General features: G+C 37.5%; 1 protein-coding gene across 1 annotated transcript in view; it reads right to left on the bottom strand.

The window, feature by feature from the left end:
* The window catches only part of LOC135109126 (basement membrane-specific heparan sulfate proteoglycan core protein-like), a 359,280-nt gene that overhangs the window by 156,337 nt on the left and 180,018 nt on the right, over positions 1–22,925 (bottom strand). The window contains 5 exon segments of the mRNA XM_064020215.1: positions 5,500–5,865; positions 6,371–6,464; positions 17,141–17,274; positions 19,162–19,218; positions 20,277–20,372. Of these exon segments, the coding sequence (XP_063876285.1) occupies positions 5,500–5,865; positions 6,371–6,464; positions 17,141–17,274; positions 19,162–19,218; positions 20,277–20,372 (747 nt within the window).

Genomic DNA, 22,925 nt, shown 5'->3' with positions numbered 1-22,925 from the left:
ATATCAGCACACTAAAGCACTTATAAAGAAAATCTTTATCCCTTTCCAATACTGTAGCTTTAAATTTCATTTTATTGCTTTGATATATGCATGTTGACATAGACATAAAATAAATAATAATAATCCCCAAATATGTCTCAGTTCCTACATAAGTATTCAGTCTATTATATCTCCAAGCCCATAAGATAGGTATGTACAGTAGAGTACGCATGATTGTTATAACGTACAACTGAAATAATGCATTGAAATTCTAATAAATATTTAGTCAGAATAAAGAACCAAAACTGGCATAACAAACTCACCACTCATGTGAGCATTGGAATTTTGGTAAATATTTAATCGGAATAACGAACTAAAATTGCAAGATGAACTCGTCATTCATGCAAGCATTGAAATTTTAATAAAAATTTAATCAGAATAACGAACTAAATCTGGAAAGACTAACTCACCAGCTGTGCCAGCTGCTGCTCACTTATCCAGCGCCTATCTCCTCCATCCTTTTTTTTTCCTTTCTTCTCCCTTCTCTCGTCTTATCTCAATCCTCCCTCCCTGTCACCTCACCTGCCCCTTATCTGTCAGAAATAATGGACTAGGGAGTGATACCTCGCTCTATCTCTCTCTCTCTCCCTCATTCATTTTATGTCAATTTTGCTTCATCCTTTCTCACTCTTTCTCACTCTTGAATATGTAATTCCATTTTCATTCTCAATCAGTCTCAATCTACATATTTAGCAATCCTTAGGATTGGTCTTACTTTAAGAGAGAGAGAGAGAGAGAGAGAGAGAGAGAGAGAGAGAGAGAGAGAGAGAGAGAGAGAGAGAGAGAGAGAGAGAGAGAGAGAGAGAGAGAGAGAGCTCTGACTTATGGGGGTTTACTGTATGTATATGTCTGATGCAGACAGCGGGTAAATGTGAACTATACTTGTCAAAGCAGCATGGATCTTGGGATGGCAAGAATTTAGGACTAGGCACGAAACTCGGGAGGGTAATATATATATATCTGTTGTGTTATCTCAAATGCAATAGTGCAAATGTGCTTATTTTGATTTTTTTCCTTTTTAATTGTGGAACTTTTTTTTTCACTGTTTTCTGGTTCCCTGGAACCAATTAATTTCTCCTATAAATTCTTCAGTCACCCTAATACATATTTGTCATAACAAACATTACACTGGAACAAATCATGTTATTTGTTGCATACCCTACTTTATATGAAAACATTCACTTGTCAAAATATTCTTTTTTACTGTTAGTGACAAGTCTCATATATACAAACAAAATTAAAGGTCGTAATATGGCTTAAAAGATAAACCATATATATATATATATATATATATATATATATATATATATATATATATATATATATATATATATATATATATATATATATATATATATATATATATATATATATATATATATATATATATATATATATATATATATATAAGACACTTATTCATCAATTTTTGACTACTGCTTTGACCCTTTTATGGGACTGGCATTTCAGTAGGCATTTTCTTTTTATTGGATTTTTGTTGCCCTTGGCCAGTGTCCTTCCTACATAAAAAAAATATATATACTTAACTCTTCCATAAGAGATACGTATATATATATATATGTACTAAACAGTGTACGGGTTAATATCACTTGTCTCATTACGGAACATTGTAATGCTCCAAAACTCATAGAAATCATGACTGAATAATTCACAGTTTCACTAACAGACATCCTATGTTCACACATCTCACCATGGGTGCTGCCCACCCAATGTGAATGTGTCATCTGTCACACTTGAATTTTATAACACAGCTATCAAAGCCTCAAAATGCACATGTGCATAGAACATTTTCCACTCACTTTCCTGTACTTTCCCTTCTAGCAATCCTAAGGATTGTTAAATATGTATAATGTGACTGCATTAACTTGTGTTACACCCTGTATATCATGACTTACACAATTAGATTTAAAGTTGTAATTTGGGAATTTTGATATAATAAAGTTTACAAACATAGTGACCAACAGAAAATTGAAGTCAGTTTAACAATATATCAGTTTTCATGTACATTTTGAAATAAAGGTCTTAGTGATAATAATAAACATAACAAAACTGTGAGTGAGTTGCTAAGGCAACAGTGATACCAGTACTGAAGTACTGAAGGATATTTACTGCTAATACATGTAACACAATACTGCCCATCCATGAATATGTGTGTATTTACCTAGTTGTATTTACCTAGTTATACTTTGTGGGAAAAGAGATATGCTTGTGCTGTCCCATCTCTATATCTTTTAATATCCAACTTAGCCTTGAATCCATGTATACTTTCTGCATTTACTATCTCCTCATCCAGACTGTTCCATACATCAATACTTCTATATGGGAAACTATACTTTTTGACATCTCTTCTATAAGCACTCCTCTTCAGCCTCTTTCCATGTCCTCTAGTGTCCCTTGTATCCCAGACCATTAAATCACTCCTCTACTCCCTCATATGCTTTATATATCGTAATCAAGTCCTCCCTTTCTCTCCTCTTTTCCAGCATTGGTAGATGTATCCTTGCCAGTCTCTTCATATGACAAGTCCCTGATACTTGGTACCATCTTTGTAGCTGCTCTCTGAACTTTCTCCAATTTCCTTATATCCTTTTTCTTGTATGGTGACCACACTACTGCTGCATATTCTAGTCTAAGTCTTATCAGCGACACAATCATCTTCCTGACCATCTCTTCATCCATATATGCAAAGGCCTGCCTTATTCTTCTCAACAAGTTATAGGTTTCTCCTGTAATTTTGCTAATGTGTCTCTTCGAGGTCAGGTTCCCAGTCACTGTAACAACAAGATCCTTTTCCTCTTCTGCTCCACTCAACCTTACACCATTCAACACATAATTTCCTTTTACTCTTCTTGTACTTTTTCCAAATTCTATCACTTTACACTTCTTTAAATTAAATTCCATTTCCCATCTATAACTCCACTCTGATATCTTGTTCAGGTCTTCTTGTAACGTTCCACAGTCCTCTGCACTCTCAACTCTCTTCAGCAACTTTGCATCATCCACAAAAAGGCTCATGCAGCTGTTCACACTCTCCATCATATCATTCATATAAACTGCAAACATGATTGGTGCAAGTACTGAGCCTTGGGGTACTCCACTTATGACTTCCCTCTATGATGATTTCTTATCTTTTACCACCGTCCTTATTTCACTGTTTGTCAAGAAATTTTCCATCCATCTCAGCAGGCTGCACCTTAGCCCACCATTATGCTTCAGCTTCCACAACAATTTCCTGTGTGGCACTTTATCAAAGACCTTCTTCAGGTCTAAATAAACACAATCTGCCCATCCATCTCTTTCTTGCATTATATCCACCACTCTAGAATAAAAACTCATTAATTTTGTAACACATGATCTCCCTCTCCTAAATCCAAATTGTTTCTTTATTATCACTTCATTTCCTTCTAGGTACTGCATCCATTTATCCTTCACCAATCTTTCACACATTTTGCACACCACACTTGTTAGAGACACAGGTCTGTAGTTTAAGGGCTCCACTTTACTGCCACCTTTGTAGATTGGCATTATGTTGGCTCTCTTCCATTCAACTGGGACTCTACTTTCAATTAGGGAGCTCTCAATAATATTATGTATTAGCCATGTCAACTGCTGATTGCACTCTTTTAGTATCCATCCTGACACTCCATCAGGTCCAGGGGCCTTCCTAACGTCTAGTCCCTTCATCTGTTTCTGGACATCCTCTTCAGTCACTTGGATTTCCCCCAGACCCATTTCCTCACTCATCTCACTCTGTCACACAAATGTTCTCTCTTTTGTGAATACTGATTGAAAACTCCTATTCATTATCTCTGCCAATTCAACCAGATCCTCACACATTTGACCATTCAGCTTCAATCTGCTTATTCCTTCTCTATTTTTCATTTTGCTGTTCACATATCTGAAGAATAGTCTTGGTTCCTCTTTGCATTTGTCCATAACATCTTTCTCATAATTTTTCCTTTCTTCTCTAATAACCCTTACATATTCATTTCTTGTAGTTGTGTAGTTTTGCCATAGCTCCTGTGCATTTTTCCTCTGCCATCTATTCCATGCCATTTCCCTCTCCTCCCTAGCTATTTCACATCTTCTGTTATACCAGTCATTGTTATATCTTCTCTTTGTCTCTACTTTCAGTACATATCTTTTCACTCCCTCTTCATAAATATTGATGAAAGCTTCCCACTTCTTTTGCACATTACTTGCTGTGATAAGTGTACTCCAGTCCGCTTCACCAAAGTATCTCCTCATTTGTTCAAAATTTGACTTACCATAATTAAATCTTTCACTTTTATAATCTTTACATCTACTTTCCTCTCTTTTTTCTTTAATACAAAACCTTATCATGACATGGTCACTTTTTCCCAGTGGACAATTATAGTTTATGTCTTCTATAATATCTGCTTCTTTTGATGATACCAAATCAAGTCTTGATGGCTCCTCTCCTTCTCTGTATCTAGTGTTTTCCTCAACCCACTGTGTCATAATATTGTTCATTGCCAGTTTCAGAACCTTATCTCCCCATGAGTCTTCTTCTCTTGTGTTCCACTCCTCCTAATTTATCTCTTTACAATTAAAATCTCCCATTATAACAATTTTGTTGTTTTCTTTCATTTTCTTTACAAGCCATTCTTTTTTTTTGTCTCACTCAGCAACTGTTCATGCTCTTGTCTATTCCAGGCCTTTGTTTTGGGTGGGACATACAGCACTGTGACATATTGTCTTCCTCTTCTTCCATTTATTAGTGTGTGTGTGTGTGTGTGTGTGTGTGTGTGTGTTTACCTAATTCTAATATGAAGGACAAGTTATGCTTGTACTATCCTGTCTTCATGTCTTCTGTTACCCAGCTTGGCTGTAAATTTGTAAATATTACTTGCATCAATTTTGCATCTAGCTTGTTCCAAATTTCTACACTTCATTATAGAAAGCCACATCTTTTTGTATCCTTCCTGCAAGCCATTAAATTAATTCAGCTCTTTCTTCACGAACTCTATCAATCTCCAGAATTCTATACATAACAATCTTCTACATCTAAGTACTTTCTCCACTTCCTTAAAAATCCTAGACAGATCCTTAAGTCCATGTACATTCCTCACCTCCATCACCTCTTCTTGTGCAGTATCTCTGACAGCTATATTCCTATAGAGGGAAATTGTGCTTTCATGTCATTCAAACACCTCTCCTTCCTTGACTATTTCTTGTGTCTTCTCAAATATCCAACCTTTTTTTGTCTCCTTAATAACATAAATTTTTTATTGATCAAGTTATTTTGTATCCCTCCCCTAAAGTTTTTCCATTTACTTACTTTAAGTCGTACATTGCATTCCTCACCCTAAAGTCATAACCTTTATCAATAATGACATTAAAAACAAATTCCTTGGTGTCTAGGTACATCCCACACACCCACACTCTTACACACAGAACACTTCTCCCCATGGCTACCTGAGGCGAGTGTGTATAATGGACGATAAATAAAGTGTCCCCTCAAAATGGCAGAGGAGACTTCAACTCTGTTTGAGAGGTTCTGTGATTTTGAGGGTTTGGGCTGTGGATAAATGGTGGTGGAGCCTTGGTGGGTGAGGGACCAGGATTTGAGGCCTGGAGGGATAGTTAAAGGAGTATCCTGGACTTGAGATGTTAGGAGTTCATCAGAGGTGACTGTGGGAGATGGATCAGTGCGAGGAAAGCGAGGGTGACGAACAGAGGAAGTAGGAGGGTGAAGGGAGAGGCGGTGGTGGAAGAGGGGCTGAAAGGAGTCAGGGATAGGTTTTGGGAGTGGGTGCTCAAGCAAAGTCCAATCATTGGAGGCTAAGGAATCCGTGCAGCAAGGTGAGGGAATAGAAACAATGTTAGTGATATCACAGTCACACACAACATGGGAGGTGCAAATCTAAGTAAAATATTTTGGGCATTAATTTTGAATAAAGAAAAAAAAAGAAAGTAAAGTAATAATTACAGTGACTTTTCAAGACAGGATTCTTTTTATCTTAGATTCAAGACACTCAAGAGTAAATCTAGTTTTTCAAAGGCTAAATGCAGAGCAAAAGAAATCTATAATGAATCTATAATGGGAAAATTTGTTATCTGAGAAATACTAACCATTTAAAGACATGAAATCTAAGAAACAACACTGGAGCACATACGAAGGACCTTAAATAGCAACGTATACAAATATATTCTGTAAGGAGAGCCACAAGCAAAGGATATATGTAAATCTAGACTGAAAAAAATGCATGGTCAGAAAAACCTTTGATGGACAGTAAGTCTGGAAAGAAAGGAAGAATAAAGTGTCTGAGGTAGATTGCATACTTACATGGCTCAACACGCAAGTAGACAGGCTTCCTCATGCCTGGTGTGTTGGGGGACACTCCTTGAGCTACACAGTAGTAGACACCTTCATGTTCCATCTGAGGAGAGACATGATAGCTAACCATCAAATTTTTATATTCTACTCTTTTGTCAACAAATATTTTTTACATAACACTAAAGTTGGTAATGGCAAAATTAAAAAGAAAGACACCTTCATGTTCCATCTGAGGAGAGACATGACAGCTAACCATCAAATTCTTATATTTTACTCTTTTGTCAACAAATATTTTTTACATAACACTAAAGTTGGTAATGGCAAAATTAAAAAGAAAGAGATAAATAATGATAAGCAGGTAGACCTATTCCTGCACAAACACAACACACACACACACACACACACACACACGGAAAATCTTGTGTCACGAATTTAGTGAGCTTTTATAGTAGAGCAATTGATATAATTCAAGAGAGAGAGGGTTGGGCAGACTGTGTTTATTTAGACCTAAAAAAAGCATTTGATAAGGTACCACACCAGAGACTGCTATCGAAAATTCAAAATATAGGGGGTTTGCAAGGAAACACACTGAACTGAATTACAGACTTCTTAAGGGATAGAGAAATTAGAACAGTAATAAAGGGAGAAAAATCAGAATGGTGTAGAGTTACAAGTGGAGTACCACCTGTAATGTTTCTGGTGTATGTCAACGATATGGTGGATGAGGCTGACAGTTATAAAAATCTGTTTGCAGATGATGCAAAATTATTGAAAAGAGTGGAAAACTATATGAATTGTGAATATTATAGAAAGATCTAAATAAGATATATAAATGGAGTAAGAAATGGGAAATGGAATTCAATGCAAAGAAATGCAAGGTGATGGAATTAGGAAAAAGCAAAAGAAGATTGACAAGTTCCTACACCATGGAGATGTGGAAATTAAGAAAACCAAAGAAGAAAAGACTTGGGAATTACAATAAGTGATAATTTATCACCAGAAAAACATGTAAACAAAATAGTTGGGGAAACCTATGAGTTACTAAGAAAGATGAAAGGGGCATTTGCTTACATGGATGAAGAGATGAAGAAAAAGTTGATGGAATATGTGATTCAACCAAAACTGGAATATGCCACAATTGTTTGGTCACCCCATGATAAAAAGGAAATAAGGAAAATAGAAAGGATCCAAAGAGCTGCAGCCAAATTGGTACCAAGTTTGAAAGATTTAACCTATGAAGAAAGATTAAGGAGACTGAAGTTTCCATCATTACAAGAGAGAAGAGAAAGAGGAGACCTGATTGCTATATACTGAGCTTTAAAGGGTAAGGATCAAGTTGACAAAGAAGACTTATTTGTGTGGGACTCAAGAGATACAAGAGGACATGGAGTGAAATTGAAGAAAACAGCAAGTAGAAGAGATGTCAAGAAGCATAGAAATATGGAACAACTTAGATGAAACAGTGGTAAAAGCAAAAAATATTCATGAATTTAAAGTTAAGCTGGATGCTTATAGATATGGAGACAGGACAGCATAAGCATAGCTCTTTTTCTGTAAAACACAACTAGGTAAATACACATACACACACACACACACACACACACACACATAATGCGAGGTGTGTAGAAGCAAAAAAGAAAAAGGACAGGGGATGGAAGAAAATTATGAGACAACTGAACAGATATACTAGAGAAGAATGCAGAAAGGTAAAGAATGAATATAGTATCATAAAAAGAGAAGAAGAACTTTGAAAGTGACATAGTAAGAAAATGCAAGGAAGAACCCAAACTCTTCTGGATACATAAACAGGAAAATGAAACACAAGGATGGCATAAACAAGTTAAAAAAGGAGGGAAGAATTTATGAAACTGCTGAGATGAGTGAACTAATGAATGAGAGTTTTCAGTATGTGTTTACAAAGGAAACTGAATTTGTGGCACAAAAAGTGGTATCACAGAATGAGGGAATACAGGAGATACAAGTAAAGAGACAAGAAATCAAGAAACTAGTGGAAGAGCTGGATGTTAGAAAAGCTATGTGACCAGATCAAGTAAATGGATGATATTAAGAATGCAGGGAACAAATGGAAGAACCTATATAGGATATAATTAGCAGCTCATTGAGAGAAGGAAAAGTAACCATGGAACCATTGAATTATAGACCAGTGTCACTAACAAGTATTGTAAGCAATCTTTGTGAAATAGTAATTAAAGATAGATGGGTAGAATATATAGAAGATTAAAAAGATAATTACAGAAAAGCAATTTGGATTCAGAAAAGGGAAATCCTGTGTCACAAATCTACTGGGCTTCTATATTAGAGTAATAGATGGAGAGCAAGGGAGGGAGACAGATAAATTGATGCGGTATACCTGGATCTCAAAAAAGCATTCAATAAAGTTCCTCACAAAAGCATTATTTGGAAACCAGAGAATGAGAGAGGACTAAAGGGAGCAACACTAGGATAGACGGAGGATTATTTACAAGGGAGAGAAATGGGAACAGTAATCAGAGACACTAATTCAAGTTGGCACAAAGTGACAAGTGGGGTACCACAAGGATCTGTGTTGGCACCTATTATATTTCAAATATATGTAAATTATATGACAGAGGATCTAAATAGTTATATAAACCTGAGTGCTAATGATGCAAAAATAATGAAAGTAATAAAGGATAAAAATGACTGCAAGGAGTTACAAAAGGATATTGATAAGATATATGCATGAGCCCAAAGATGGAAACTAGAATTTAATGCCAAAAAATGACACATGTTGGAAATAGGAAAAGTAAAGAGAGACCTTCAAGGAAGTACAAAATGGGAGGAGAAAATAATAACAAAAAGTAATGAAGAAAAAGATTTGGGAATAATGATTCAGGAAATGCTATCACCTGAAAGACACAAACAGGAGGGGATGAATGTGAAGGGGAAAGTGCTGGTGGTGAGGGTGAGTGGTGAGGGGAAGGATTGATGGGTGATGGCAGGAGAGAGGGAGGCTGAGAAACAAAATTAGCAGGGAGAGGTGAAGATGAGCAGGTGGGGGAGTAACAGGAAGGTGAGGAAGGTTGATGATGTGGAGAGGAAGGTAATGAGGAAGGTTTGTGGGGTGAAGAGGGTGCAGAGGGGTCCTATGGGCTGAATGATCATACATATCGTACGTATCTCACCAGCTGTAAGCATGTGAACGACAATGGAAAAAATTATCAAGCAGGAGTCATTGCTTTTTATAAATAAAGTTGTCAGTTGTTTTATTTTTGTGTGATTTATTTATCATTCTTTTCGTAATTCTCATTTTACTATAACTATGATCATTATTATCTATATGTCCATTTTTCATCTTTTCATCTTCATATCAGTAAGTTATTTCAATGTTTCTTGTGCGAGAAATTACTGTACCAGCTGAGAGAGAGAGAGAGAGAGAGAGAGAGAGAGAGAGAGAGAGAGAGAGAGAGAGAGAGAGAGAGAGAGAGAGAGAGAGAGAGATACGTAATGGTGTTAAGTCTATGAACTATTTATTTATTACTTTTTTCATATAATAAACAATTACACACACACACACACACACACTCTCTCTCTCTCTCTCTTTCTTTCTCTTTCATTTCAAAATAACAGAGAAAAGGGAAAAATAAAAGCAGAAACAGATGACAGAAACAGGGAGGAGAGGGGGCAGGGCGACATGATACACAACCAAAGGTGCAAGTAAGTATGTACTGGCAACTCAATGGATGAGAGGTTTCTATACTCACAAATACCATTTTTTCCTTCATTTTATTTGTGTTATTTCATGGTAGAAACCGAGAATATTTGACTACCAGTGGTAGAAACCCTCTGCTAAGATCCACTATGAGCACACGAAATTCCCTCATATTCTGACATTAGAATAATATTGGGAGGAAAATAAAACACCATATCATGTCCGGCCAACATTCTGAAAGATCTCATACTATATGCAAGAAGAAATGAAACAGACACTGGCTGAAATGACCATGACGCAGTATTCATGTCACTCAGATATTCTACGAGAGATTAAATGGCACATATACTGCATCATACCAAATAGGTTAATGCAAGAAAATGTATTGTATTGGAGCTTGCAAAAAAGCAAAAATAGACCTGTTGGGACTTATAAGCTGATACTGCATCATACCAAATAGGTTAATGTGAGAAAATGTGTTGTATTGGAGTTTGCAAAAAGCAAAAAATAGACCTGTTGGGACTTATAAGCTGGGAGAAGTAAAAATTCAGAAAAGGAAGATCTTGTGGGTAATAGTAATGGATAATATGTCACTGGGAAAACAGTGACATATTATCCATTAGGTGAGAGATATACAGTGCTGTATACCTCTCACCTAAATCCTCTGACTATAAGAAATTCTTTGACTACTTAACTTCCAAAGTGGAGCACATTCTGACCCTCTTCCCTTTTGCAGAGATCTCCATTCTTGGAGACTTCAATGTTCACCACCAGCTTTGGCTTTCCTCTCCCTTCACTGACCATCCTGGTGAACTAGCCTACAACTTTGCTATCCTCCATGACCTAGAGCAATTGGTGCAACACCCTACGCTTATTCCTGACCGTCTTGGAGATACGCCCAACATTCTTGACCTTTTCCTGACCTCTAATCCTTCTGATTATGCTGTCACCCTTTCTTCTCCGTTGGGCTCCTCCGATCACAATCTCATATCTTTATCTTGTCCTATCACTCCAATCCCTCCTCAGGATCCCCCTAAGCGAAGGTGCCTCTGGCGTTTTGCCTCTGCTAGTTGGGGGGACCTGAGGAGGTATTTTGCTGATTTTCCTTGGAATGACTACTGCTTCCGTGTCAGAGACCCGTCTTTGTGTGCTGAGCGCACAACAGAGGTGATAGTGTCTGGCATGCAGGCATACATTCCTCACTCTTTTTCTCGTCCTAAACCTTCTAAACCTTGGTTTAACACAGCTTGTTCTCGTGCTATACATGATAGAGAGGTGGCCCACAAAAGGTACTTAAGCCTTCCATCACCAGAATCTCATGCACTTTATATTTCTGCCCAGAATCATGCCAAGTCTGTTCTCCAACTAGCCAAAAACTCCTTCATTAACAGAAAATGTCAAAACCTTTCAAGATCTAACTCCCCTCGTGATTTCTGGCATCTAGCCAAAAATATCTCCAATAACTTTGCTTCTTCTTCTTTCCCTCCTCTATTTCAACCAGATGGCACCACTGCTATCACATCTATTTCTAAAGCTGAACTCTTTGCTCAAACCTTTCCTAAAAACTCTACCTTGGACGATTCTGGGCTTGTTCCTCCCTCTCCTCCACCCTCTGACTACTTCATGCCACCTATTAAAATTCTTCACAATGATGTTTTCCATGCCCTTGCTGGCCTAAACCCTCGGAAGGCTTATGGACCTGATGGGGTCCCTCCTATTGTTCTCCGAAACTGTGCCTCCGTGCTTGCACCTTGCCTAGTCAAACTCTTTCAGCTCTGTCTGTCAACATCTACCTTTCTTTCTTGCTGGAAGTTTGCCTACATTCAACCTGTTCCTAAAAAGGGTGACCATTCTAATCCCTCAAACTACCATCCTATTGCTTTAATTTCCTGCCTATCTAAAGTTTTTTAATCTATCCTCAACAGGAAGATTCTTAAACATCTATCACTTCACAACCTTCTATCTGATCGCCAGTATGGGTTCCGTCAAGGCCGCTCTACTGGTGATCTTCTGGCTTTCCTTACTGAGTCTTGGTCATCCTCTTTTAGAGATTTTGGTGAAACTTTTACTGTTGCCTTGGACATATCAAAAGCTTTTGATAGAGTCTGGCACAAAGCTTTGATTTCCAAACTACCCTCCTACGGTTTCTATCCTTCTCTCTGTAACTTCATCTCAAGTTTCCTTTCTGACCGTTCTATTGCTGCTGTGGTAGACGGTCACTGTTCTTCTCCTAAATCTATTAACAGTGGTGTTCCTCAGGGTTCTGTCCTGTCACCCACTCTCTTCTTATTATTCATTAATGATTTTCTAAACCAAACTTCTTGTCCTATCCACTCCTACGCTGATGATACCACCCTGCACTTTTCCACGTCTTTTCATAGACGTCCAACCCTTCAGGAGGTAAACATATCACGCAGGGAAGCCACAGAACGCCTGACTTCTGATCTTTCTAAAATTTCTGATTGGGGCAGAGCAAACTTGGTATTGTTCAATGCCTCAAAAACTCAATTCCTCCATCTATCAACTCGACACAATCTTCCAGACAACTATCCCCTCTTCTTCAATGACACTCAACTGTCCCCCTCTTCTACACTGAACATCCTCGGTCTGTCCTTTACTTATAATCTGAACTGGAAACTTCACATCTCATCTCTAGCTAAAACAGCTTCTATGAAGTTAGGTGTTCTGAGACGTCTCCGCCAGTTTTTCTCACCCCCCAGCTGCTAACTCTGTACAAGGGCCTTATCCGTCCATGTATGGAGTGTGCTTCACATGTCTGGGGGGGTTCCACTCATACTGCTCTTCTAGACAGGGTGGAATCAAAAGCTTTTCGTCTCATCAACTCTTCTCCTCTAACTGACTGTCTTCAGCCTCTCTCTCACCGCCGCAATGTTGCATATCTAGCTGTCTTCTACCGCTATTTTCATGCTAACTGCTCTTCTGATCTTGCTAACTGCATGCCTCCCCTCCTTCCACGGCCTCGCTGCACAAGACTTTCTTCTTTCTCTCACCCCTATTCTGTCCACCTCTCTAAAGCAAGAGTTAACCAGTATTCTCAATCATTCATCCCTTTCTCTGGTAAACTCTGGAACTCCCTGCCTGCTTCTGTATTTCCACCTTCCTATGACTTGAATTCCTTCAAGAGGGAGGTTTCAAGACACTTATCCATCAATTTTTGACCACTGCTTTGACCCTTTTATGGGACTGGCATTTCAGTGGGCATTTTTTTATTAGATTTTTGTTGCCCTTGGCCAGTGCCCTTCCTACATAAAAAAAATAAATAAATAAATTTAAAAAAATAAAATTGTGGGGGAAACTTACAATCTTCTTATAAATATAAGAGTGGCATTTTCTTACACTGACAAGGATATGATGAAAAAGGTTATTGTAACAACGATATGTCCAAGGTTAGAATACGTAGCAGTGGTTTGGTCACCGAGTCTAAAGACAGACGTTAAAAAAACTGGAGAGGATACAAGCTGCAATCAAAACAGTCACAAGTTTGACAGACCTCCTTTATGAGGAGAGATTGTTAAGACTGAACCTAATGTCCCTGGAGGAGAGGAGAACAAAAGGGTGTTTAATTGCAATATTTTGATTGATGGAAGGATTTGAGAAAGTTGATAGAGAGGACCTGATAGTGTGGGATGAGTGAACCATGATGGGGCACAGGAAGAAATTCAAGAAAGATATATGCAAGAGGGAAATGAAGAAGCACAGTTTTCCATTTAAAACTGAACTGAAGTCTGGAATGTATTGGACAGAGAAGTGGTCAAAGCAACAACACTACATAATTTCAAGATGAAGTTGGGTGAATTTTGGGATAATAGAGATGGGACAACAAGAGCATAGCCCCATTCACATATGTCACAGCTATATATATATATATATATATATATATATATATATATATATATATATATATATATATATATATATATATATATATATATATATATATATACAGAGATACCATAATCATAGTAGTAGCCTCTTTTCTGTTCCCTCCTACTTTCTCTATCCTCATTTTTCATTCCAAAGCTTGATGTTGCATTTATGTGTGCGATGACTTAACCTGCTCTCATGCCCACGCTCTTGAATCTTCCGAGTTTTCCACCATCTGGCTACGATTACAGTCACCCTCAAACTAAATTTATCTGTGCTGTATACCTCCCACCTAACTCCTTTGACTATAAGAAATTCTTTGACTACTTAACTTCCAAAGTGGAGCACATTCTGACTCTCTTCTTATTTTGCAGGAAACTACATTCTTGGAGATTTCAATGTTCACCACCAGCTTTGGCTTTCCTCTCCCTTCACTGACCACCCTGGTGAACTAGCCTTCAACTTTGCTATCCTCCACAACCTAGAGCAATTGTTTCAACACCCTACTTGTATTCTGACTGTCTTGGAAATACGCCCAGCATTCTTGACCTTTTCCTAACCTCAAATCCTTCTGCTTGTGCTGTCATCCTCTCTTCTCTGTTGGGCTCTTCTGATCACAATCTCTTATCTGGATCTTGTCCTATTGCTCCAATCCCTCCTCAGGATCCCCCTAAGCAGAGGTGCCTCTGGCATTTCGCCTCTGTTAGTTGGGGATACCTGAGGAGGTATTTTACTGATTTTCCTTGGAATGACTACTACTTTCATGTCAAAGACCTATCTCTGTGTGCCAAGCACATAACAGAGGTGATAGTGTCTGGCATGGTGGTGTACATTCCTCACTCTTTTTCTCGACCTAAACCTTCCAAACCTTAGTTTAACACAGCCTGTTCTCATGCTATACATGATAGAAAGGTGGCCCACAAAAGGTACTTAAGCCTTCCATCACCAGAATCTCATGTGCTTTATATTTCTGCCTGGAACCATGCCAAGTCTGTTCTCCAACTAGCTAAAAACTCCTTCATTAATAGAACATGTCAAAATCTTTTGAAGACTTCTGGCATCTTTTCGCTCAAACCTTTGCTGAAGACTCTACCTTGGACGGTTCAGGGCTTGTTCCTCCCTCTCCTCCACCCTCTGACTACTTCATGCTACCTATTAAAATTCTTCACAGTGATATTTTCCATGCCCTTGCTAGTCTTAACCCTTGGAAGGCTTATGGACCTGATGGGGGTCCCTCCTATTGTTCTGTGAAACTGCACCTCCGTGCTTGCACCTTGCCTAGTCAAACACTTTCAACTCTGTCTGTCAACATCTACCTTTCCTTCTTGCTGGAAGTTTGCTTACATTCAGCCTGTTCCTAAAAAGGGTGACCATTCTAATCCCTCAAACTACTGTCCTATTGCTTTAATTTCTTGCCAATCTAAAGTTTTACAATCTTTCCTCAACAGGAAGATTCTTAAACATCTATCACTTCACAACCTTCTATCTGATCGCCAGTATGGGTTCCATCAAGGCCATTCTACTGGTGATCTTCTGGCTTTCCTTACGAAGTCTTGGTCATCCTCTTTTAGAGATTTTGGTGAAACTTATGCTGTTGCCTTGGACATATCAAAGGCTTTTGACAGAGTCTGGCACAAAGCTTTGATTTCCAAACTACACTCCTACGGCTTCTATGCTTCTCTCTGTAACTTCATCTCAAATTTCCATTCTGACTGTTCTATTGCTGCTGTGGTAGACAGTCACTGTTCTTCTCCTAAATCTATTGACAGTGGTGTTCCTCAGGGTTCTGTCCTGTCACCCATTCTCTTCCTATTATTCATCAATGACCTAAACCAAACTTCTTGTCCTATCCACTCCTACACACATTTCCACATCTCTTCACAGAAGTAAACATTTCACACAGGGAAGCCACAGAACACCTGACTTCTGATCTTTCTAAAATTTCTGATTGAGGCAGAGCAAACTTGGTATTGTTCAATGCCTCAAAAACTCAATTCCTCCATCTATCAACGTGACACAACCTTCCAGACAACTACCTCCGCTTTTTCAATGACACTCAACTGTCCCCCTCTTCTAAACTGAACATCCTCAGTGTGTTCTTTACTTATAGTCTAAACTGGAAACTTCACATCTTATCTCTAGCTAAAACAACTTCTATGAAGTTAGGCATTCTGTGACATCTCCACCAGTTTTTCTCACCCCCCCAGCTGCTAACTCTGTACAAGGGCCTCGTCCATCTATGTATGGAGTGTGCTTCACATGTGTGGGGGGATCCACCCATACCACTCTTCTAGACAGGGTGGAATCAAAAGCTTTTCGTCTCCTCTCCTCTAACTGACTGTCTTCAGCCTCTCTCTCTCTCATTGCCACAATGTTGCATCTCTAGCTGTCTTCTACCGTTATTTTCATGTTAACTGCTCTTCTGATCTTGCTAACTGCATGCCTCCCCTCCTTCCACGGCCTCACTGCACAAGACTTTCTTCTTTCTCTCACCCCTTTTCTGTCCACCTCTCTAATGCAAGAGTTAACCAGTATTCTCAATCATTCATCCCTCTGTCTGGTAAAATCTGAAACTCCCTGCCTGCTTCTGTATTTCCACCTTCCTATGACTTGAATTCCTTCAAGAGGGAGGTTTCAAGACACTTATCCTTCAATTTTTGGCTATTGCTTTGGAGCCTGTTCTGGGACTAGCATGTCAGTGGGCTTTTTTTTATTGGATTTTTGTTGCCCTTGGCTAGTGTCCCTCCTACAAAAAAAAAAAAAAAAAAAAAAAAAAACCAGCTAGGTGCAGTGTGCACTCACCATCATCACCACCACCACCACCACCCTCACTCACTCCCTCGCTGCTGCCACCATTGGCTGGACATTCTGCCTCATTTACTGACATTTGTCTGATAAATCAGATGGATGGTCTGTAGGCCACATGTCCAATCAATCCAAAATCTGATATAACAGTGTCTAATATAACAAGGGTTTACTTTTACTGTGTGTGTGTGTGTGTGTGTGTGTGTGTGTGTGTGTGTGTGTGTGTGTGTGTGTGTGTGTATATATATATATATATATATATATATATATATATATATATATATATATATATATATATATATATATATATATATATATATATTGGTGGCCTGCTCAGATTTTGGGTTTTGACCAATAGCTGCAATAAACTTGGTAAGAGGAAGTAAAAGGCCACTTGCCTGGACACGGGGCATGGTAAGTCGCCCACGGATGTCTGTGGAGCCTTCAGGCAGAGGGCGGCCTCTATCCCTCTCCCACCGCACAGGGGCTCGAGTTGTGCCTTCATCTCGGCATTGGAAGACAACCTCTTGAGCTGTACCACACAAGGCAATGTCAATAATAAAACTAGAACATCAACCATGATGCACCTCAAATCAATGTTTTACATGATTCTCAATCAAAATCTTTACTTTCTTCCCTCATTGGTATAATAATATGACAACTGAGATAATGAAACCCCATTTTGTGAAAACATGATTTTTTTAAATGCTCTCATCTGATACTATCTACTGAAACAGTAATTACAACTGATAACTATAAGACTAACATAGGTAAATGATTATATAAAGTTATGTTCTAAACTCAGCATAGATAATCAAAAGTGATGATGCAGTACATATGTGTATTCAATGCAGTACCATGACATTCATATGAAAATGTCAATGATGTATGATTTCATCATCAAAGGAAGGCATCAGTAGCCAGTCTACTGAGCAAAAGCAATAATATCATATAAGATATTAAAGAAAATATACATTATTGTTATCAATCAAAAACAACTGAAGCTATATCTAAAGTGAATCAACACACACATACACGCACACATAAATAAATAAATAATAAATAAAAAATAATTATATATGTAAAAGTAGCAGGAAAGAATAATTTTGCACACCAAGTAAGACTAAAAGCCATGCAAAGATAAAATGTAACATGAAAGTTTTCCTGCTTACCTTCTTTAACTTTGACAGCATTAAATAGAACAAACTTATCAATTAACTCTTGAGAAATATGATGCTAAAGGTTTAGTCTATGCGATACACAAGCATAATTTAACAACTTTATTAACAAGCAGGTACATATACCCTAACTGACTAGAACATGAAATGTATCACAATATTTTTAATAAAAGGAATTCATATCCTTAACATCATATTTCCATGAAAGTCTTAAAACTATAGTGATGCTCAGAAATGTTGCATGTGTCAACCTTTGTTTACAAACAGTGAATGAAGCCACACTGCAGTGCCAGTGGTCACTAGGCTGATTGTGCAACTTGGTTTATTCTAAGGGAAACACGATTCACATAATAAAATTAACCATAGATATTTTACCTTCTCAAATATTAATGCTAAAAAGTGTGCATCACTATTCATCTCAGCTGGATAGAATAACAGAAAACTCTTGTTGAGTTATGCTACTTAATCAGCACATGACAATATTGGTGTCAGCTGTGGGTCTGACAAATCAGGCATTTGGCACCAACATCTTAATTACAGATTGATGCTTTTGTTACTTGGCTCTATGGGGCCTCCAGCACATCCCTGAGGCTGCCTGGCCACCACACAACATCCCTGAGTCTAGACACAAGTCTAAAGTGCATCAGTCAATATATCACACAGATCCCAAGTTGGGACAACACACATATTGAGGGGATTAGAGTAAGCTGGCTTTGGGTTATTAGAGACAAGTTCAGAGTTTATCCTGTGAGTTAGGAGAACTGCCTTGCCTTATGTTGTCATTATGGACACAATGCAGTTAGTGACACACTGTACAATCTCTCCTTTGGAAAGAGATCAAAGCCGCACAGTGATTTATGATAAAGCCTGTCTAGATCTTGCAGGAATAAAATTGTTTACTTCTTTTATAGAAAATCATCTCTGAGGAGGGACTGTAACAGCAAACAAAAAAAGTCAGTCACACTACCTCAAAGTAGTTCACCTCTTATGAGGCAAGAAGGATCTCCTGTATCAGGACTTGTCTTTCAAGGTACTTTGGCAAAATTATCAGATGGTATTAGAGTGTGTTAGTGGGCTGCTGTGTCAATAGTAGGGCATGATAACCAGCAGAAAAAGTAGGAGAAGGAGGTGGTGAATGAGAAAGAGGAGGGAAGGAGTGTGTGTGGCCAGGAACGTGGAGGCCTTGGAAGGAGAAGGGTAATGGGTGGTGAAGGTTGGGACAATATTGTATCGAGACTTACTCTGCTTGCTGGTCTGCTCATCTGGGAAGGTTTTCAAATCGATCCTACCACTCACAGCTGGTAAAGAGAAAAACATAAGCTACATCACCAAAATAGAATTTCTGTTGAAACTTTTCAAAGGTGATTTGTATCTAAAGAAAGCTGTGTGTGTGTGTGTGTGTGTGTGTGTGTGTGTGTGTGTGTGTGTGTGTGTTGGAGGGGACACAGAGTACTCTATCAAAACATGTGGATATTATTTTGGAAAGGTCAAAATGTTCTTATGCTGTATCACATATATGACAATTTTTTTTTTTAGTGTGAAAATGAAATATAGCATGGTTTAGTTTTTTTTTTTTTTCATAACAAAGAATCAATATTGCAAGAGTTACAACTTCTTATATTTGTATGTATGTATTGTCAACCCTTGCCAAAAACAACTTCCTGGAGTGGTAATTCTGTGACTGCATGAATGTGTAAAATAACAAATTTACCTATCACAACAGGAATTTGAAATTGCATGAATCATAATTCACAATAGATCAGTTTGTCTTAGTTTGAATTATGATATCTATGGATTTTGATGGGTTTTCTGCAACATAACCCAATTCTCAAGGAAATTTTCCTATAGAAAATGGGCTCTGTTGTATTTCCTGAAGGATGACTGCATTTCTGTCTTATTGTGATAAATTCTGCTACATATGTTGCACTATGTATTGTGTGTTCTCTGTCCATGTACTTATTATATGCTTGGTACTAAATAAGTTATAAAACCATACTTAGAAGAATAAAAAGAAAAGCATTAAGAACAATTAGGTAAATACTGAATAAGCTCAAAATTTACCACAAACATGAAAAATATACATGCTAGTAAAGCATAAGAGGAGAAAGACCACAGGCAATAAAAGAAAGTGTCAAATCAAGATGACCTATGACTGATTACAAAAGCTTTGGAAATGGTACTAAAAAATTACCATGAAAATATTAAGATAGTCAAGCAAATAACATAATATTCAAAATATATTAACAAAACTAATTACATCAAAATGAGATAATTAAAAAAAAAAAACTGAAAACATGTCCAGTAAATGATACAAGAAAAATGACATAGGACAATAGAATAAAAGGTCAAAACTCACGACAATCAATCTCATCTGAGCCATCACTGCAGTCCCTTCGGCCATCACAACGCTGCTGACGGTTAATGATACGTCCATCCTGGCACTGGAAGGTGTCTGCAGAAAAGTGTGTACTGTGTTATATGTATTGTGCCTTAAATGGTTTGCCATCTCACACACTGGCACAAGGAAGGAAGAAAGGAATGGGTGCCTTTTGGAATGTAACCTAAGATGCCCACCAGAACCTGTTCCCTCAAATCCCACTCTACAGAACTATAAAAGAAGAAAAGAGAATAAAGGATGGTACATGATGGACTGAGATATTCTTCAACCTAAGATCATTTTCCCCTCTTACTTTCACCATAGAGGAAAGGAGGAAAGAGAAAGGAAGCAAACAGGGAAGGCAGGAAGGAGAGAGTATGATGCACTAAAGTACTGTGCACCCTTCACCCTCATCACTGGAGAGAGAAGGAAGGAAGGATGGAAAGAAAAAGAAAGAAGAAAGGATAGCACATAGAAGTATGTTGAGCTTGAACATGACATATCCCCAAGATCAGTGATCCCATCATCCCCACAAAGCTTGTTCATTTGTCAGTCTCTCCACTAAAGAGTATCTACATCCCTCTTGTCATCTTTCCTTGCATCACCAACAAACATTTGAGTTCACAGCATCTTCCCATGCTGCTCTTTCTAATAATACTATTACTATTCCCTCATTTGATTCATGAGACTGATGCCAAATGTAAATCATGTAATATCTCACTTATTTTGCTCTAGCATAATATCTCACTTACTTTGCTCTAGCTAGAGTAATTATTTTCATAAACAGATGAATATTTACAAACTGTGAAGAAATACAATGAAACTAAAGTGTTTTTTCTTCCTCATATCAATGGAACACTCAATAGCTGTTGCATGTTTCAGCAATCTATCTACTTTAACAATAAATTCTAGATTTCATTATGTTTTAGTTAAATTTGCCTCTGAAGTCTATGTAATTACTTAAAATATCAGTGTTGTGCCAATATGGTTAATATATCAATCTATCATTTATCTATATATCAGATTGAAATTTTGATTAACATGCAGAGCATTAACCTAACATGCAAATATTGTACTAATTTTCTTAGGTATTACAATCTGGTGATCATACAGAATCTCTAACTTTTTAATTATTCCTAAATTACGACTTGACTCACTAATATTGCCCACTACTGCTGAAATCAAGTGACTACAATCACATGCATATCAAGCTTCCTTCCTGCTCTCCTATAAAGTAAATAAGGATCATTGCACATTAAATTCACATTCTTCTTTAGTTCAGTGCTTCAACAAAGCAATACTTTAGGAAACTTCATTGTTTGAATGAAATGGCTTAAACTAACAAAGCATCTATTGTGTACACCATCTTAAAAACAATGTATATGACAATGTAAACCATGGGAAAAATCCTTGTTAGGAAAAAAAGAAAGAACAAAGAAAATTTTTGTAAAAGGTACACATACCACACACATCATGGCATATATCTAATTCCAATATTTTCATAAATATTAAACTAATAAAGTAAACCCTTGAAGAGAGAAAAAAAGGTGAAGTAAGAACAGCATGCTGTAGGAATACAATGGATGCCTCCCTAAATCACTACGACCCATCCATACGCAGCAACAGAGGTTAAGAAAATGACAAGATAGGGAAAAAGAGGTACCATAATTGCAATTAATCTCGTCTGAATCATCCTGGCAGTCAATGTACCCGTTACAGTAAGAGTGGCCAGCTATGCAGAGACCACTGCCACATTGAAACTGGCCAGGGAGACAGTGCAGTGGTCTCTCTGATGACGAAAAACATCCTCTTAGTACATTCCGTGGCTCAATCATTAACAAGGTGGATCTACTGATGCATAAAAGCACATCTTGTTAGTATGTCATACAGCCATGGAGTGAGAACAAAAACAGTTCACCAATGTTTGGAAGCAAATCTTGTTATTAAATTCTATTACTCTAGAGTGAAGATAAAAAAAATTTATTGATGCTTGAAAACTCATCATGTTGAGATACATACATTCATTATCCATTTATTCAAAGTGGGAGTTGTAAGTTCTAACTGGGGGAGACACATAACTTCTGTTAGAAAGCAAATCCAATTGGTAAATTCCACAATCTCTGAATGAGGAAGAACACCAATTTGCTTAAATCTGAGAGGCAAGGAACAATGAGTTCCCAGATTCTATAAAGCAAAAAAAAAAAAAAAAAAAAAAAAAAAAAAAAAAAAAAAAAAAAGATCAGTTAAGTTATATGGAAAATGTATTTAAAGTTATTATGAAAATGGCTGGAAAATGGTATTAGTAAAATTAGGGAGAATAAGTTTATATATTAAGTCAAGAGGCACAAAATCATATTAGTAAGGCCATCCAGAAAACAGACTTACAAATGTTGACATAAATGAGAAGGATCATATTAGTAAGGTTCAAAAAGAGAGTTGTCAGAGGCTGAGAAATAGCATCAGTAGTTTGTTGAAGAGAAAAGGATGGTAATGTTTACATACAAAAAAGGGAACACAAGTCTTGTTAGAAAAGCTAGGTAAATGGCAGCTTGTATTAGTGGGAAAAGGACCTAATGTCTGCTATAAGAGGTGCAGAAACCTTCATTGTGATTGCTGGTGAAAGAGCAA

This window comes from Scylla paramamosain, chromosome 18 (assembly GCF_035594125.1).
Source record: "Scylla paramamosain isolate STU-SP2022 chromosome 18, ASM3559412v1, whole genome shotgun sequence".
Classification (NCBI taxonomy): domain Eukaryota; kingdom Metazoa; phylum Arthropoda; class Malacostraca; order Decapoda; family Portunidae; genus Scylla; species Scylla paramamosain.
This window is presented reverse-complemented; position numbering and strand designations above follow the sequence as displayed.